This window comes from Manis pentadactyla, chromosome 9, assembly GCF_030020395.1.
Source record: "Manis pentadactyla isolate mManPen7 chromosome 9, mManPen7.hap1, whole genome shotgun sequence".
NCBI classification, from domain to species: domain Eukaryota; kingdom Metazoa; phylum Chordata; class Mammalia; order Pholidota; family Manidae; genus Manis; species Manis pentadactyla.
The window spans coordinates 38,180,481-38,199,877 of record NC_080027.1 but is presented as its reverse complement, the minus strand read 5'-3'; the positions used below and the strand labels follow the sequence as shown (position 1 = coordinate 38,199,877).

The 19,397-nt window shown below is 55.0% G+C and overlaps 1 protein-coding gene across 3 annotated transcripts in view; it reads right to left on the bottom strand.

Annotated features, from left to right (window-relative positions):
• Positions 1–1,402: 1,402 nt before the first annotated feature.
• The window catches only part of WNT11 (Wnt family member 11), a 20,665-nt gene continuing 2,670 nt past the window's right edge, over positions 1,403–19,397 (bottom strand). For all 3 annotated transcript variants that reach the window (XM_057507205.1, XM_036895496.2, XM_036895498.2), the window contains exons 2-6: positions 17,887–18,062; positions 11,223–11,458; positions 9,340–9,617; positions 6,205–6,497; positions 1,403–2,202 (exon numbers count right to left, since the gene is read on the bottom strand). In XM_057507205.1, the coding sequence (XP_057363188.1) occupies positions 2,028–2,202; positions 6,205–6,497; positions 9,340–9,617; positions 11,223–11,458; positions 17,887–17,963 (1,059 nt within the window). In that variant the 5' untranslated portion in view covers positions 17,964–18,062 and the 3' untranslated portion in view covers positions 1,403–2,027. The remainder of the gene's footprint in view (positions 2,203–6,204; positions 6,498–9,339; positions 9,618–11,222; positions 11,459–17,886; positions 18,063–19,397) is intronic.

Genomic DNA, 19,397 nt, shown 5'->3' with positions numbered 1-19,397 from the left:
CCTCTGGGAGTGTGTGCACACCATCCCACCCCTGGGTGCCTGCTTCACTTCAAATCCTGCTCAGGCTCCAGGGCCCTGCTCTGCCCTCCAGGTAGGGTCTTAGCCGGCTCTGGGCAGGTGGAGCCCCCTCTCAGTGTTCATGTCTCCTCCCCACCACACACAGAAATTCCATTTATAATGACTCTTTCATCCTTTGTCTTGTGTGGTCACCCCACAGCCAGACCAAGTAATGAATAACTGCTTCCGTTTGGGGGACCTTCGTGGGCCAGGCCCTGAGGAGACCCTTCACCTGCACATCAGTGCCACCCACATGCTAGGAAGGGAAGCTAGCTTAGAGAGGACAGCGCTGCGCGTGCTGAGATCCTGCCCCCAGGAGTCCCTGTCTTCTTTCACCCTCAATGGCTGGGATGCCAGGTTTCTCCCATCTCTCTGGCCATCACTTCTCAGCCTCTTTGCCTCTTTTCCTATCCATCCCCCTGACCTCCAAAGCGGAAATGCCCCAGGTCCAGGCCTAGGTCCTCTTTGCTTTTCCATCCCACCCCCTAGAGATGATTCTTGAATGTACACTTCAGCCCTGGCCCCTCCCCAGAACCCCAGGCTTGAACAGCTGCCCATCTACTCGGTATTTCCACCTGGGACCAAATGGACATCCCAGTCTTCACGCGTCCACGTTGAAACCCAGCCCTCTCCCTCCCCACCTCAGGGCCTCCAAATGCTCAGGCCAGAACCCTTCCAGTCCTTCTTGATCCTCCTGGCCCTCACACTCCCCCTCCATAAAGAGAGCAAACCCTGATGGCCGCACCTTCACAACAGAACGGGAATCCCACCTTGTGCAGCCCACTGCAGCCAGCCTTGTCTGGGCCTGAGGCCGGGAGCCTTTTCTAAACATTAGCCTGAATCGCTACCACCTCCATTTTACAAATGGGGAAACTGAGGCCTAGGAGCAGAAAGCCTTCCCCACCATCACATAGGAAACCCACCAGGGCTAGAGCCTAGGTGTGCCACCACCTCCCTGAGGTCTGTGTCCCCAGCTCTCTGCAGTAGGCTTTCTCTTCAGGCTAGTTCAGCAGGTCTGACCACACGGCCAGGCTATGCATGCCTGCATGTGTGTCCCTGAGGAACAAAGAATCTGCCAGCTGGGTTTATGTTTCAAGACATCTGTCCTTGCCCTTGACCAAGAGATCTTACAGGGAGATGGGAGCCAGAGCGGGTGGGGAGTAGGGGTGGGGGATGGACAGGGACGTCAGTCAGAAGCTGCCTTGCCTGGAAACCAGAGAGCTCGCCCACCAGCCCCAGGCCCTTCTGAGTTCATTTGAGGAGGCCAGAAACTGAAGGGGTGGGCTGGGATCCTCAGCATTTATTCCCTACAGGTGTTTAAAAAGCTTGTTTAAAATATAGGTCATTATATATATATATTTATTTATTTATTTATATAAAATATATAAAGAGAAACTGAGCAAGCCACCTCCAAAGAAAAAGCTATGTTTCATAAATATTTCTGTAGCTCCCACATCCCAGAAGAAAAAAACAAAACAGAAAAACATTTACAACCCAAGCTAGTGGTTCCATGTGGTGAGCCCGGCAGGCTCAGACCCCAGGGTGTGCTGGGGGGTCTCAAGGCCTGAGCCTGCAGAACGTTCTGACAAGGGCAGGCAGACCACCCCCCACGCCCCCTCCCTGGGAGGCCGCTGTCTCTGGCTGGGAAGGATCATGTCCATACCAGTTTGGCCAAACCCATGCCCCTGGCTTCTCAGACCAGCCTGGGAGGCAGCAAGAGGGCACTCCAGTGCTGGGGCTGCCAGGTTATTTTTAATCTTGTCGGTTTCCTTTGATGTCCCAGCCCTCCTTCCAGGGTGGCCAGGACTTCTGTTCCTGGTGGCTTCCAAGTGGAGGTAAAGCACAAGTTGGCTCCCACACCCGGCACTGGGAATTCACAAGCAAAATCCCTGGGGTGTCTCCAGGCCCCTCGGTCGGGTCCCCGAGGAGCGGTGAGCGGCGTCTGAGCTCCCACGGGGCGTGGTGGGGCCTCACTTGCACACATAGCGCTCCACTGTGCGCTCACACCTGCGGCAGGTAACGTAGCAGCACCAGTGGTATTTGCAGTGGCACCGCTCGACCACGCGGTCTGTGTAGGGGTTGTAGCCGCGTCCACAGCACATGAGGTCACAGCTGTCACTGCCATGGGATGTCTTATTGCACTGCCTGGAGGGGAGGAGGAGGTCAGTGAGCACTGCTGTCACCCCAGCCCCACACCCCAGCCAGGCAGCCCACAGCTTCCCCTCACCACACTCTGGCTGCAAACTTGGTCCCGCTCAGAACATGTCTTGGTCTTTGGGGAATTTTAAATAATCCTCTTCCTTAGGGGTCCTTCTCACTGTTCCCTTTATTTCTAATAAACATTTATCAAAATGATGGGGTGTTTTCTTTTCTTGGAGGTGTCTATTTTTCTGTTTCTTCTAATTCTAAATACTTGGAGGAGCCTCAAACTACTCTCATAATCCCATCTTCAAAGTTAATCTTTAATTGTATTGCAACAAAGATTGTTTCACTTTTAGAAACTCAGAATAAATTCTGAAACAGACAAAACGGCAATGGCTTGAGGCAAAGTGCGTGTTTGGCACATCTTTGTTGAGAGGGTCTGTCGACCATTCGCTCCCTGTGTGCCAGACACTTCCCTCGTGGAGGCATGCAGGGCCCCTGGTGGAATTACTATGCCCATCTTTTACATGGAAATGGGCTCAGCAAAGGGCAGAGGCCTGCACAGGTCTCGTAGGAGTTTATGGATGGGCAGGTGTAAGCCCTGGGGTCCTGCAACCAAGTCCAGGGAGTGCTGTCTCTACCCTAAAGGGCAGAGAACCCCTGGGCTGCCAGGGGCTGCATTTCTGACTCCCTCCTGTGGAAAAAGACACTGGAGGTCCCTATAAAACCCAAATATCCTCTATCGCCATCAGTTCTTCTGTCTAGTGAGACTTCTGGGCATGTTGGCTGTTCCCTTAGCTGGGCTCAGGCTAGACTGGGATGCTGGCATGGATGCAGCGGAGTCCCCACAGCCAGAGGACCGAGGAACCCAGAATATTTGGGGTGGGTGAGCCCCAGAGATGACTAAATCCAACCCTCATATTTCTGATGAGGAAACAAGGCACAGAATGGGGAGGGGCTTGCCCAGGGTCACACAGGGTGAGTATAGGGTCTGTGAGAGTTCAGGAAGGCTTCCTGAAGGAGGGTTCATCCAGGCCATTTCATGAAATATGAGCAGCAATCTAAAATGGAGAGGAGGGGAAATGGCATGGGGGCAAAGAGGACAAGCAGCCGGGCAAAGGCAAAGGGCTAGTCCAAGAGGACTGAGAGAGCAGATGGGAGGGGTGGGGCTGGAGGCAGGGAGGCCAGGGAAGAGGCTGGGCAGCAGCTGAGTAAGAGAGTCTGAGGCCTGACCTGCGACGGGGCCACAGTGGGCAGGAGAAGGGCACCATGAGGTAAAGTCAGGAGATGACAGTGACCTGCATATGGGGCTGTGAGCAGTTCTGGGTGAGAGGCAGAAGGGAACAGCAGGAAGAACATAAGCCCCAGAGCCAGCCAGACCTCCATTCAAATCCCAGCTCTGCTGCTTGCAGGCTGTGTGACTTCAGGCAAGTCACTTAACCTTTCTGAGTTTTGTTCAGTCACTCATAGCCTTATTTAGTCCCCTCAGCCTTACCCTGAAGGTCTCTGGATAACTCCTCCAGGAAAGGGAGGGAGGAAAGGAACAGAGTTTCACTTTTATCTCTGAATCCCTAACATGCAATGTTTGAAACCTGGCTCCAATCTCAGAGCCAGGCAAGGCCTGCAGTGGTGCCTGGGAGGGGGAGCTGGGGAGGCCAGAACCTGCATAAAGGTCCAGAGGCCCAGGGAAGGGGTGGCCCTGGCCACTGGGGTCAGGGGGCAGGTTTCAGTGGTGCAGAGACCTCAGAAAGAAACATGGCATGATGCTGGCGTTTGGACTATTGACTGCTGCTGAGGCCTCAGTTTACCAGGCTGAATTTGAGAAGAGCTCTTCCCCATCTAAGATGCCCTAAGGCATCTTCCCCAGCTAGGTGGCCAGACCCTAGAGAGGTACCACTTGTGAACATGTCTTTTACCATTAACAAAGCTCACTTACATCCAACCCCCTGTGTCTCCAAATCCCCTAACTGGGTAAAGCTCATCCGGGAAGCCTTCCTTGATGCCCAGGCTGGATCAGGGACCCCCTGGGCTCCTCGTACCCCTGCACTTCTTGCTATCACAATCTAAGCATTTGATATCTCTCCCCCTCCCGTTGCCTGCCAGAACCTCATGTAACATGTGAGAGAAGCGCCTGTGGTTCCGAGCTGCTGATCTATTGGGGATGTTTGTTCCCACAGGAAAAGCTGAGCAGTACGGATGTCCACAAAGGCCCATCCCCAGAGGAATGGCTGAGCACTGCCTGAGACCTGGGTCGGAGGGATCATTCTGCAAAAGCAAGGAAGGCAGCTGGTGCTGTGGGATGGGGCCTTCTCATCGGTAGTTTGGGGACAAGTCCTAGGGGCAGAGTGGGGGCAGCTGGGAAAAGAGGCTGGCAGCCTAGGGGGAGAGTGCCCGTAGCGAGCCCTCCCCATGGCCTGACACTGCCTATCAGAGAGGGCTGCTGCTTAGTGTAATTAGAGATGACTCGCCAGCCCTCCGAGCTGTGTGGTACCCTCCACATTGCACAGAAGATGAGACCGAGCCTCGGATAGTGAGGGATTTGCTCAGGATCCCACAGCTAGGAAGCTGCAGCCTCAGGGTAGGAACTGTACACACACACACACACACACACACACACACACACACACATACACAGCCCCCCATGGATCTAGGGGGACCCTGTCTTTGCTCTAGGGTCCTCAGTGGGCTTCTTCAGCCCCTCTGGGTTCTAGAATCCTCCCCCACCCCATCCTAATCTCACCCACCCTGGCTGCCTCGGCCCAGACTCTTGCTCCTTCCTGTCTCCGTTGCCTGCCCTAGTTCCATCTTCACTCCGCCTGACCCCCTCAATCTGGCCTCCAGATGGGAGCCAGGGCGTCCTCACAGAGTCTGCTGCCCTGGCCTGTGAGGATGGAGCCCCCAAACCAGCCCCCCTTTCCTGGAGACAGGATCGTGGGCTGCGGAGGAAGCAAATGCTGGCCGGGCACCAACTATGTGCCAGACACGTTCTCAGACACCCTCTCTGTGGTTCAATATTCTTTTAACCCTACAGAACACTAGTTTTGTGGAATGCTATTAGGGGCTCCTTAATAAAAGAGTTCCACAGCCAAACACCTCTGGGAAACACTGGCTTAGACAGATCCTTTACTGTGGGATTCGTCCGAGCCGTTAATATGTTCTTGGGCCTTGTCAATGGCCAAAGAGAATTTCCCAAACCTATTTGATTGCAGAACTGTTCCTGTTGTAGCATCTCAGGGCTAACTTCCTCCAGAACCATCTCTGGGAAAAACCCTGAATCTCCCCAGCCTGTCTGGCACACAGTAGGTCTGCAGTCACCCCTGGCTCCCTCCCTTTCTCCTGTCCTGGGTCAGCTTCAGCGGCCATGATAGGGCAAGCTATAGGGACCCCAGCCCTGGCTCTGGAACTGGGGACTGGAGGTAGAGCGCTGGGGCCTGGGAGGTGGATGCACACAGGTCAGGGGACAGGAAGCACTCTCCCCAAAGAATGCGGGCAGACTTCGCTCTCTGGCCGAGCCAGTCTGCCTCTGGCATTTGCAGGCCTCCTGTGTGGCCATGGCTGGCAGCTGCCCTACCTCCCCTTGTGCCTCATTTCTTATTTGTCCAATGAGCAGATTGTATGACATGTATCCTTCACTTATTCATTTGACAAACATTTACTGAGGACTTACTTTATATCAGGCAGCCTCTTTCCGTCTCCCGATACAGTTGTTGGCTCTTCCCATTTTTCTCCCCAACTAGGGAGAAGGAAGGGTGGGGCCTCCCACCAGCCTCTGTTCCCAAAGAACCCCTCCCTGGGTGAGGTACACATAGCCACTCCTAGAAACTCTGCCTGTGGCCCCTTGGACCCTGGCACCTCCACTTGGCATTCCTGGGGCCACCTCCCTTGACTGTGGGGAACTCCATTCCCCAAATGCCACTGGAGGCCCAACCGTGTGCCTGGCCTGGAGCTGGGTGGAGCATGTGCTCCGTGGCTGGCCTTTCCTGCTGGGGCGGCACAGGCCCTTACCTGTCTTGCGTCCCATGGGAGCCCACCTTCTCGTTTTTCATGCAGAAGTCGGGTGAGCTCTGTAGATAGATGAGCTCCGAGTCCTTCACAGGCCGGATATCCAGGTCCTTGGGCACCAGGTGCTTGCGGGTGCCCATGGGTCGGTGCACTACCTTGGTGGCTGATAGGTAGCGGGTCTTCAGGTCAGCGGCCACATCCCGGAGCTCCTGCAGCCCCTTCCAGCAGGTGCGGATGGAGCAGGAGCCAGATACCCCGTGGCACTTACACTTCATTTCCAGAGAGGCACGCAGGGCCTGCGGACAGGGGAGTGTGTCGGGCTGGGCAGCCAGAGCCCCCTCCCTGGCCTGCCGCGGGCCCTTGTCCCCACCCCGCTGTGTGTGGGTGTTTTCAGGGACAGGGCTTTGTGCCCTAGGGCTGGGGCGGTGTTGTAGGTCCTCAGCTCCTCCTCCAACCTAGTGCTGGGGGGTGGGGGGCAGGACAGACAGCTAGGTGCGGTAGGAAGAGACTGGCATTTGCAGGGATAACAGATGCCATTCACACACCTATGGTATACCAGAAGCTTTGACACATAATACAGCTTAATCATCACAACAGCCCTTCACGGGCACTTATGGTTCCTTTCCCTATTTAAAAAGCAGGAGTGAAGGCTCAGAGAGGCTGTCTCATGCCTAAGGATGCATAACTAAAAAATCTTCCTGCTGCAACTTGAACCCAGGTCTGAAGGCGACTCCAAAAGCCATGTATTTTTATTGTTCCACACTTTCTCTCACAGAAAACTGGGGCTTACTAAATGCTTGCTGGAATAAAAGGGAAAAGAAGAAGAGCAGGAAAGAAGGGAGGTAGGGAGGGCTGGGAGCAGGAAGGGGAGGGAAGGAAGAAGAGGCAGGTGAGTACATGGACCCTCAAGTTCCATGGCCTGGCTGGCCTTTCCCCCCCACTGCCTCGTGACGCTCAGCAAGTGACTTCACCACTCAGAGCCCCTGTCTTCCCATGTGCACATAATTGCTACTTTTCAGAGTCACTGTAAGGATTCAATGGGCTGATGTATAGGAAAGGGTTTTGTGAACTATAAAACTTAAATCAATATTACTTTTGAAAAATCAGTCTAAGTAGTAATTATGATGGAGGCAGGAGGCGTGGGCTCTGGGACTTGGGGACACTCTAGCTCTGGCTTTGGAAGTGACTCTGTCCCACCACTCTCCCTGGGCTTCAGTTTCTCCATGTGTATCTGAGAGGCATGAGTCAGAGGCCTCCTGCCAGCCTTTCAATTCTGAGCTTTAATCCCTGCTTCTTTGCACGCAGGCCTTGGGTCTCTCTACCCAGGCAGCCCCTGTGTGCAGCCTCTCTGTGCAGACAGCTGCAGGAATTACAGGTTCCCCAGGGTCTACACCCTGCATCAAAAAGATGGGGAAACTGAGGCACAGAGCAGGCAGGGATTACCCAAAATCACTGGATGAGTTAGTGAGGCAGCTGGTCAAGTTTCCAGGGCTATTTTCCCATCAGTGCTGGGAAGTAGGAAACGAGGGAGTCCATATGGGTATAAAATCTGGAATTGGCTTGGCAAAGCCTGTGGAAAGCACAGGAATGAAGTGAACCCAACTGCAGGGCACGTCCAGTCTCCCAAGGGCATCAGAGTACTCTGAGTCCTCAAGAAAAGGCTAGCTATATTCAGTTCCTCAGTGCAGACGGGAGGGAAGGGCCCAGAGCATCCTGAGGCCTGCTGTGTGCCAGCGCTAAGCACACTGCATCTGTGCTGTCACCGACTGCGCAGGCCCTGGGGCTTGGGGGAGGAGGATCACACCCTTTTGAAGATGGCCCCAGGGAGGCCAACTCCTTGGCATCAGGACCCCAGGGACAGGCCTGATGTGCCCCTGAGGCTGAGGACCCTCTCTGGGCTGCATTACAGGAGGAGATGGCTGTGCCCCTGGCAGCAGGAAGCAGGGGTCTGGCTGTGGGTAGAGTGGGGCTGGGCTGGGTGAAAGGCTCCCAGTGGGTTTCCAAGGACAAGGGATGGGCCAGCAGTTTTGGAGGCAGGAGTCCTGGGTCCCCGGCCAGACTCTGTGATAGACCCACACTGTGTGACTTAGCTTCAGTGTCTCCAGCTGTCCAAAGATGGATTGGATATCCCAGAATCCTTGCATAACGGAGGCCAGTGAGAGCTGAAGGTGAGGACATGGAATCTCTGGACTTGGAGGGCCACAGACCTGGTCTCCATCACTCCTTGTGACCTTGCCAAGCCACCTAAACTCTTTCTGCCTCACTGGTGCTTCTGTACAATGGGCCTAATGGGGCTGCAGGGAGAAGGTCATTAGATGCCATCTGCACCCAACAGTCTGGCCCTCAGGCACTCAGTTCCCTCTCTGAGGAGGGTGGGGGTAACAGTATTTCTGGGAAATACTGTGGCTCACAGGAGAGAAAACTAATGAAACACCCAGTGCAGTGTCTGACACACAGATTGGTATAAAGTTGGCTTCTTTTAATTTTCAGAAAAATTAAAAGGTCCATCCATTCACTTATGCATTCACCCCAACCTTCTGGCGAATGAGTCAGGAATTAATGAAACATTGAAAATAACAGACATTCAGGGGAGACCACTTTTGAGCTGGGGGTAGGTTTTGGAGCTGCGAGTTCCCACTAGCTCCAGGGAGACATTCCTTAGGCTAAGGCTCCTGCCCCACAAACCCTCTCCAGGCCTCCTCCCACACCCAGCCTCGGCCCATAGCCTGGGAGGAAGAGCCTGAGGAATGTGGCTGATGGGGTTAGAGAGCACCTTCCCGTCCCATTTTAGAGATGGGAACAGCCGAGGCCAGTGAGGAAGTGACTTGCCCAATGTCACACGGTGAGCGGGATGCCAGCACCAAGCTGGGAACTCAGAGCTCCTGGCTCCTAGCACAGTGCCCCTCCTGCTCTGCCCATGTTCTCCAGCCCAAATCCCTGTGGACCCCTTGGGAAGGAGGAGTCAGGAAGCCCCAGATGGCTGGGGAGGGGAGAGCTGAGAGGGACCAGGAGAGGGTCTGTGAGGGTGGACCAGGGCCCGTCCCCCCGCCACCCCCTCCATCAGGGCACACTGGGTGGCCCTTTTCCGGCCAACTGGCACAAGCACAATCATCTGGGGTGGGTGGGGTGGGTGGTTACCTGTCTCCCCACTTCACTGTTGTGTAGACGCATCAGTTTATTGGCTTGGGATCCTGTTTTTTTCACCTTCATAGGAGCATCGGAAAACTTGGCCCCCATGAGGAGCCCGTAGCTGAGGTTGTCCGCACATCCTCCCCAGCGGTTCCCAGGCCCGGGTGGCTCACCTGGGACGGGGCCGCAGGAGCAGCCAGGCAGGTCGCCGGAGGTGCAGGCCCGGGCAATGGTGTGGCTGATGGCGGCTGCTGACAGTGCATACACGAAGGCTGACTCCCGGGTCCCTGTGGGGAGATACAGGGATCAGCCCGGCCAGAGTGACCTAGGCATAGGATTGCCCAGGCTGAGAGCCTCCTCCCAGGCCCCAACTCACCTCTGCGGGGTTGGCAGGGGCAGGGCCTGCAGCTGGTGTGGAGCAGGTAGAGGGCAGCCCTAGGGGCATAATCTGTCACGCCCCCCGGCCCCGAGTGCATCCACAAATTCACTAGCTGACCTGTACACTCCCCTACATATTCACACTCATGAGGCCAACCAGCCCTGCATACCCACAGATACACGATTCTGTGCTCTCCCCCAGCCTGCCTTGCACTCACGTTAGGGGCTACTCTAGTCAACTGAAAGACAGTCTCTGAGCTCCTCAAAGAACTCGCAGCCGGATGGTCAAGACGAGTCTGCAAGGAGCCTGCTGTGGATTGGACTATGTCCCCCCAAAAGACATGGCCAAGTCCTGACCCCTGGTACCTGTGAGTGTGTCCTTATTTAGATATGGGGTCTTTGCAAGTGCAATTGAGTGAAGTTGAGGACATACTGGCTCAGGGTGGGCCCTAACTCAATGACTGCTGTCCTTATAGGAAATGGACATTTTGGATGCAGAGATATAAGGCCTTGTGACAGAGGCAGAGGTTGAAGCGAAGCAGCTATAAGCCAAGGAGTACCAAGGACTGTGAACAGCCACCAGGAACTAAGAAGAGGCAAGGGAAAATCCTCTCCTAGGCTGTCAGAGGTATGCAGCCCTGCTGACACCTTGATTTCAGACTTCAAGCCTCCAGAACTGTGAGACAACACACTTCTGTTGTTTGAAACTCTTAACAGCAGCCCTAAGAAATTAATACAGAGTCCAAAGTGTCCTGGCCTTGGGTTCAAGCAAGTCACCTCCCCTTCTCAAGCCTCAGTGTCCTTAACTGTAGAATGGGAATGAAATACCTACCTCACAGGCTTGCTCAGGAGTTCAAACGCTTTGGGAAAGAAAGAAGCTTTGTGAGGTGCTGCACAATTAGCTGGTCTCACGCAAGGGTGAGAGGAGGTCCACGGGGGCGTTTCTGCCCATGAAGAGCCTCTCTATTGTACCCAGGACTCCCAAATTCAGTCCAGAAGCCACCTCCTCCAAGAAATGTTCTCCACAGATGTCCTTTAGTCCCTGCATCATTTTGTGCATGTCACAGCAGCTTCCATCGGCCATCCAGAATCATCAGCGGCACACCTGTCTGCCCTGAGGGTGGGCTCTAGCGCATTCTCTTTATACACTCCCCTCTCACAGTCCCCTGGCATTATTCATTCCTGCATTCCCACATTAGGGTACACGTGTATTTGTGCTGTCATTCAGGCTCCCCTTAACTGATATATTCCCTAGCCCTATGTTTATTCATTCATCACTTCATGCCTGACTACCCATATCTGTGATTAACTCATCCACACCTCCATCCATGCCTGTATCCTTCTGTGTATACACCTGTCATCCATCTACTCACTCACACACCCATCACACATCCATCCATCCATGAATTCACTCACCTATCTAAATACATGTATATTTATGCCTGCAATCATCTATCCCCACCTGCGTGGATTCTGCAGGCCCTAGCAGCCCACCCCCCACCCCAGCTCCCTACCTCTCTCCAGGTCAAGCAGGTAGTTGGGGGCGAGTTCAATGGAGGAGCAGTTCCAGCGCATGTCTGCGAAGGCCCTGCGGCAGGCCTTCACGACCTCACGGGCGGCTTGCACGATGGTGTGCATGAGCTCCAGGTTGCTGCGGCAGAGCTGCACCTGCGCAGACACCAGGCCCTCCAGCTGCTTGCAATGCTGCGTCTGGTTCAGCGCCAGGGCTGCTGGTGTCTTGGATAGTGCCCTACGCAACAGCAAAAGGCAACCATCAGAGGAAGGAAAGTCAGGGTTGAGGGGATGCGCTTCCTCCACATGCTCTACTCAATGGGCTCAGAAGGCTTTGCTGGGAGGAGTCAGGAAACCAGGAGGCAAAGTGCTGTCCCCAGCAGAGTGATGGTGCTCCCTCCCATCCCTGTGTGACCTTGGGCACATCACTGTCCCTCTCTGGGTTTCAGGCCCCCATTAATCACATAGGATTACAACTTCCATACTGCCTAAGCTCTATTATGATTATATTAACACTAGTCAGCTTTATAGTTCACCAGCACTCTCTTATTTATTGCTGTATTTTGTTCTTATACAGCTCTGGATTATTATTCTTTATTCAACATTCATTCAACACTGAGCACCAACATGTGCCAGACACCATGCTACATACTAGATTATAATCATAATAATGCTAATAAATGCACTATTAATTGAGCACTTACTAGATTGACAACATGAGTTAGAGTTTCCCACCATTGCTTCCTTTGATTATTAAATTCATTCATTAGGCTGTAAAATCTCACATACATGCTAGGCATTTATTAAAGGATTAGAGAGCCACTCAACTTTGTGATAAACTAGACTCAGTCATTAACTTGCTGTGTGACCTTGCAAAAATCAGTCTCTCGCTGGGCCTCAGTGTCTGTATCTGTAAACTGTATTTCTCAAAATGAATTCCAGTAAGACATTCTGAAAAAAGGGACACATGGTCAACCACATTTGGGGAACATGATATACTATGTCCCCTTTGGAGAGTAATGATTCACATTTACATTTTAAATGCCCTGAGAAGTCCTGCAGCAAAGCAATGGTTTGGTTTGGTTTGACTCCCAAAGTCCGCTGAGCACAAAGCCCTTTGTTTGAGGAGCACCAATCTCATCCATGCTTTGAAAAATGCTGTCTTGGGGTTCTGCATGAACCCTGATGTGTTATAGGAACTAACAGCTTCCCAGATCCTGGCTCTGGGCACTGGGATTCCAAAGTTCTGGGGTCCAGGGATCTATCCTGGATCTGCCTTTCTCTCAGGCTTTCTCTGAGGAGCAGAAGGCACCAGGCAGCATCTCTGCTAAGCACAGGCTAGAGGGACCCCACAGTCTTAAAGAGTTCCACACACTCTTGCCCTCTGCCCCACAGCCAGCAACCACAGCCCCTGGAGGCTCAGGAGGCCAATCTGCAGCCATATGTGCCATGTGCCCCATGTGCACCACAGCGGTGCTCACCCAGGGTCAGAGCTGAGGCCTGGTCAGGCCGAGATCCCAGGACTCCTGGTCTGAGATCCCCAGGGAGACACCCTGGTGCCAAAGAACGCACAGGCCTAGCTCTGTTACTCTCCTTGCGACCTTAACTAAGTCACTTAACCTGTCCCCTCCCAGCAACCTCTCACACTTATCGGAGGGACTGACTCAGACAGCTGCCTGTTCCATGCCCTGCCCAGAGCCGACAGGCCGCGGTCAGCGCTTGGTGATGGAAGCTGCTGCACTCGCTCCTTTGGTGGGCTCTTCCTCCCTGCAGGCAGCCCCCTGTCCCACGTGACCCACCAGACCCACTAGGCAAGGCCAAGGGCTGCCACCTGACATTCCAGGCCCCTCAAAGCCTGGCCCTCCCACCCTGCAGCCTCCTACCCTTGGCCCCTACATGTCCAGTTATCCTGCCATCCCCATGCGGTTTCTCCAACAGCGACTGCCCTACCACACCTTTGCCCAGGCTGTTCCTGGTGCCGGAAATGCCTTTCCCCTTGCTCCTGTACGTAAATGAATAAACAAATGATCTACTTCTGGAATAAGTGTTTACTAAGTACCATGTCTTCCCAGACTTGTTTGGTAATGAACACAACACAGATCCTTTCCTCAGGGAGCCCCTGGGCTAATAGCTGCATAGACCTGTCAACAGTGTGAGGCAGTGACCCAGATGGTCCAGCTCGCGGGCTGAACCAGGGCAGCATGGGCTTTGGGCACCAGCTGTGTGACCTGGGTAAGTGTGAGGTATGACCCCATGGAGGCAGATGTCATCCCATCAGCCTGCTTGTCAGTGTTAGAACCCCTCTACCTCCACCCAGCTCTGTTCACACACGTGGACACACTGTCCCACGTGGACACAGCACTCTCCAGTTTACAGTTAGAGTCTCATTTCATGCTCCAGCCCATTCTCCCAGCACCCGGAGGGTCGGCCTGGGAGATTAGTGTCCCTGCTTTGTAGAGAGGGGACCCTGAGGCATCCCAGTGCTGAATGCTTCCTCCCGATGCCTTCCTTCCACAGACCTGGTCTCTCCTTCCTGAGTCCCCTCTCTGCTGGGCTGGAGGTCATCAAACTCAGCCTGTCCTGAACATACTCTGCCCTTCACTCTTGCCCAAATTTCTTCCTTCCCTTCTGAGCCAGTTTTCTGTTTCATAAAGCACATGAAATACATGAGAAAATAGCCAGCACAATGCCAGGCCCACAGTGGGCACTCAAGCCGAGTGGTTGCCTTCTAGGTCTTGTCCCTGGGCTCCTGCTCAAGCCAAGCCTTTCTCTGCAGAGCTCAGCTCAGGCACTTCCTGAGGGTTGGGGGTTGCAGCTCCCAGAGAGGGGTGCTCTGTGCTCTGGTGCCTGGAGACCTTTGGCTGCTCTGTCCATCTGTGAAGTCATGAAGCATCTGCCTCCTCAGACAATGGTGAGAGAGGGTGCTGTGAGGGAAACCTGGGTGAGGACGCCCACGCAGGCAGAGGACAACTAGGACAACTTGGGAGCATTCTGGACGTCCTCGATGGGTGCAGAGCTGCTGGAGACAGTGGCTCAGCCAGAGTGGCCAGCCTCAGCGTGCCAGGGGGGCCGGCCCACAGAGCACGCGTGCCCAGGCCCAGAGATCAGGAGGCAGGAGGCTGCGGATTCTACTCCCAAGGAGGGTGATGCGGTCATCTGGTAATTAGTGGTAATGACTGTTTCTAACTAAGTCCCCCTTGGGGAGGTAATCAAGGATTAGGGCAGGAGGTGGGGGAGTTACCAGTCTGGACATCTCCTCCGGCTTGCCTCACTGCAGCAGACCTCTAATTGAAAACATTTTGGTTTATCTGGGGGTGGGAGCATGGGGGAGAGGGTGGAAGACAGGACAGCAGGGAACAGAGAGTTCAGAGTTCAGAGGCGAGTCCTGTGCCACGAGGGCTGCTGGGTGGCCCAGGCCTCTCATCTGGGAGCTGGGGTTTCAGCTCAGGTCTCAGCTCCTGCGCACAGCTGCTTGACCAACAGGCGAACTGGAGCCAGTCACGGCCCCCCACCGGGCCACAGTGTCTGCTTACCATTGTGCAAGTGGGGATAATGAGGCCCAGAGAAGGGTGGGGCTTGCCCAGACCTGTACACAGCCAATCAGAGGCAGAACCAAGCTGGAGCCCAGGCCCCCAGATCCCAGACCAGGGCTCTTTCATTCTCACCTAAGAGTTGAGGACACTGAGGCTCAGAGAGGCTGAAGTGATTGATTTGCTAAGGTCTGGCTCCCGGCTCGCGAGCTGGCAGAGCTGCCCAGGGAGAGTGGGGTGGCCTTTATGGGTCCTCCCAGCCACCCTGGGTCTTTTCTTTCACTGGACAGCCCCAGTGGTTCACAGGAGATTGAAATCTTCCTCCCAAACCCCACCCCACTGCCAAACTAGGGTGGCCAGAGAAGCAGGCAGACAGCCCACCTGGCTCTCCCCACACTTGCTGGTCTGAGAGTCTCCTGACACCCAGGTTGGGTGGGCGAAGATGTAGGGGAAGGGTCCCCCAGGCTATCCCTGGCCAGATGCTTCCATGAGCAGCTGGGCTCTGACCCCTCTATCTTTCCCCCATCCCATCAGGAGGCTCAGGCTGAGTGCTAGGTCCCCCACAGGTGGGCATTCCAGGTCACTCTGCCACATCTGGTTTCAGTTCCTACGTCAAATGCCCCTTTCATCTTCAGCTCACTTTTCAAAGCCCAGGGTAGGGGGACCCCCAGGACAACACAGAACAGTTGAGTCTCCTGGAAGAGTCCCCAGCTTCCACCTACACTATACACTTCCTTGTCCCCCTCCGTCCAGCGGCTCCCTACAACCAACAGGCCACAGAGCCAGACAGCCTAACCCCAAATACTTCCCTTACACCTACTAGCTGTGACATAGAGTCCCCTGTGCCTCCATCTCCTTTTCTGTTTAATGGGGGTGATAGCAGAACCCACTCCACATGGTGGTTGTGAGATTTAAAGGAAACAATATACATAAAGGAGTTAGAATAGTGCCTGGCACATAGCAAGGACACACACGCGCACATTGTTGTTATTCCTAAACTCTACTCCTTCTGCATCCCCCTCCATCTCCAGCTCCAGCAAGAGTTTAACCACCATCAAGAAGTTTGGCTTCACTGAGCCCGTCTGCCTGGGTTTCTGATCTGATAGCTACCATTAACTAGCTGTGTGACATTGGACCAGTTACTTAACCTTTCTGTACCTTAGTTTCCTCATCTGTAAAATAGTACTGATAAGACTATCATCTGCATCATAGAAATATTGTCAAAATTAAGTGACTAAGGCCCTTGAGACAGAGTCTGGGGATTTCCTTAGGGGGCTGCAGTAATTCCTGCTCTGTTTCCCCATATGCATTCTGCTGCCTTTCTGCTTGGCCGCCATCTCCTACCCAGGGCGCCTGCTCTGTATTCCATCCTTGGCCAACAGAAGCCTATCTATCCCTCAAAGCCCAGCCCAAAGTCACCTTCCTTAGGTGAGACTACCTGCTCCTCTTCTGATCTCTCACATCCCCTCTCCTAGAACACAGCCCAAAATCCACTTTGTATTTTTCTCATGTCCATCTCCCCCAGGAGGCTAGGAGCTCCTTTAAGGCAGACACTGAGTTGTACCCATTTTTGTAGCAGCACAGGCCATGCAGTAGGGACAGCATGGACACGGGGTTTAGCTAGCCGTCTACGCCAGGCTCTATCCAGGCACATGCCTGGCTGGGGGCTTGTGGAAGTCACACACTTGCAGAGCCTCAGTGTCTCCACTGTAGCACAGGAATGGCAGCAGTGTCCCCCACCACGCTCCAGGAGCAAGCCTAGTTCTTGGCCTCTTTTATTCCTGTGTGCTTTAGCAAATCTTTTCCCTCTCTGGACCTCAATTTCCTTATCTGTAAAATGGTGGTGGTGGGCAAGGAGGGCTTGGGCTCCCTGATCAGAAGTTCCCATCCACAGGGACAGTGCCAGGTACCCACAAGAGAAGGAAGGTGGCTGATTTCTCATAAGCCCAATCAGGAGCAGCTGAGAAGAGCTGGTGCCCCTGAGCTGGGAGGCCGCTGAGCCCAGGCTCTCTCTTGCAAACAAGAAAGGCAGGAAGATGGGGTTCTCTTCTTGAGTCACCAATTAATCAATAACTCAGCCCCAGAAAAGGCAGGGCAGGTGACCTCGAGACTGTTTGCTGGAGGCCCAGCCACTATCGTCCTGTCTTCCAGCTAATCCATGAACCTTCCTCACAACCCCTCTCCAGCCCCCACAATCTGTCCCCTGCCTGTCTTATCTGCATCCCCACACCCCAGACTTCCCCACAGCTCAGGGGAGTCCTTCCACCTGAAGAACCTGAAATCAAACTCACAGAGGCTCCTCGGGCTCAGCCTGGTGGCACCAGCCCTGAAAAGTCTCCCAGAGTCCTCTGTCCCCGGACAGGTGGTCTCCCCTCCCCTGACAGCACCGCCTTGGTCTCCCCTAGGGCACTCGGAGTTATTTAAGGCCTCAGCTTATCTCTTCCAGCCCAGAGGGCAGCTCCTCCAGGAAGGGGTTGGGTTTTATTCCTCCTTCTCTGCCTATATGGCCCACAGCCCTGCAGAAAGCAGGCACTCCCCTTCTACTGGGTGGAAGGGGGCTTTCTCTCCCACCCCCCATTAATACTTTCCATCTAAAGGAACACTCTTCACATGTGCACAGCACCTGACAGCTTACCAGTTTCTCATCTGCCATGAAGGAGGTAGACGCTTACCTTCCTTATGCAGAGGAAGGCACTGAGGCTCCCAGAGACTGAGGGACACTTCTCCAAGGTCACCCAGGTGGACGGGTCGGGACTGCTTGAGGATCCCCTGCTAGCGTCAGGAGACTGACAGGAAACATACTGAGCAGGCCCGTGTGCAGGGCACAGACCCTCTTGATTGGGCCCCTCGACCATGCTCTTTTTCCATCTGCCCCTGTGGCCGTCTTGCGCAACCCTCAGAGGCACAGGACAGGGCAACGCCTCCCCCACCACGCCCCGTCTCGTTCCCGCTTCGCAACCCTCTGGGAGGTTAAGTACAATATTCCACAGAGTAGGAAAAGGAGGCTTAAAAGAGTGATTTTCCACGACTCCGAAGCCAACTTCTGCTCCAGGGTCTTGGGGGCCCGCTGGCCGAATCCAGGGGGCCTCCCCGCCGTCCCCGCCGCCCATTCCAGGGACCCGGGGTCCCTACTTACAGCCATTTGATGCACATGCCAGTCTGGAGTGCCAGGGCGAAGAGCAGTGCCTCGCAGACCTGCGGCCGCACCCTCATGTCGCGCGGCGGGCGCGCTTAGGGGTCGCACCCTTGAGAAGCTGTGCCGAAGTCCTGCCGGGGGCACGGCCACCGCCGCTGCTCCTGCGCGCACGCCGCCTGCAGTCGGGGAGAGCAGAGGCGGCGGGCTACGGCAGCGCACAGGGCGGGGGCCGCAGCAGGGGGCGTTTCATTCAAATTACGAAGGAGGGGTAGGTCCTCGGGCGGTCGAGCGCGCCGCGGGCGTCACCTCCCGCCCGGCACAGCCGGGGACGCGGCCGGCGTCAGGCTCGAATTAGGTGTTGCGGGAGCGCGGCCGAGGCAGATCCACCTAGCGCGACCCCCGGCTTGGCCGCGCCTTTGCGCCCCTCGGGCAGGGACCCAAGACGTTGGCGGGAAGGGAAGGGGGCGACCAGAGACACAGGGAGAGAGACGCTCAGAGGCACAGGCTGAAAGACACTGAGGCAGAGAAGAAGCCGGTATGGGACACAGGCCTCGGGAGGGTCGGAAACGAGAGGAGCGGGGGGTCCGGGGCGGATGCCGCGGGCGGGCGAGAGCAGGAGCAGATTCCCGGCCCAGGGTCTGGGTTCTCTCCGAGTATTAATTATCAGTTATTGTGGCCCTGTCCATTCTCTGCCCCCTCAGGGCCTCAGTTTATCTCTTAAGTAAAGTGGGGTTACAAATGGGATTCGACACAATACACCTTTTATAAAGTTCACATAACGTGATCGCATTTGCTCCTCCCAGCGGCAGCCCTGTGGAATAGGTACTATGACTGCCCCATCTCATAGACGAGAAAACTGAGGCGCAGAGATGTGAAATGGGGCTGTTCAGCCGGTGAGCAGCAGGCCCACGCCCGTGTTCTGCTCCCACATCGACCCGGCGTTGGTGAGACCCGGGCTGGGAGAAGGCAAGGACAGTGGAGCTTGCTCTGGGAAGCAGTTTCTCAGTCTGTGCAGGGGGTTATGAGAAATGGGATGGCAAAGGTCTTTGTACGGTGAGGGCTGGGCTGTCCAGGATCCCGATTCTTCGAGTCCCTCTCTAGGGGTCCCCTTTTTGGACGGTCGGGGTGGTGCCCAGGCCAGAGCCTAGCGGGGGGAAGCATGGTTTGGGCTGAGCAGCAAGTTCACGGGCCGGCGTGTGCCGCCTCCGGCCGCCAGGCGGCGTCCAGGGGCTGCGAAGCAGCCGTCACCCAGCCCTCCCGCAGGTCACAGAGCCGCATTCTCCGGCTTTTTTCTTTCTTTTCTTCTTCTTTCCCTCTTCATTCTCACTTCAGTTATTCCCTTTACAGCTTCTCTCAAATTTACCAACACCCGATGTTCGCCCAGAGGCAAACACAGCCGCAGTCTCTCTCCCCTGGGGAAGAGCAAGACAAAGGGATTCCTTCTAAAGGGTTTGGGGAATTGGAAAAAGGAGGTGCCCGCCTTAGTTGGGGCATCTGAGCAGGAAGGGGGC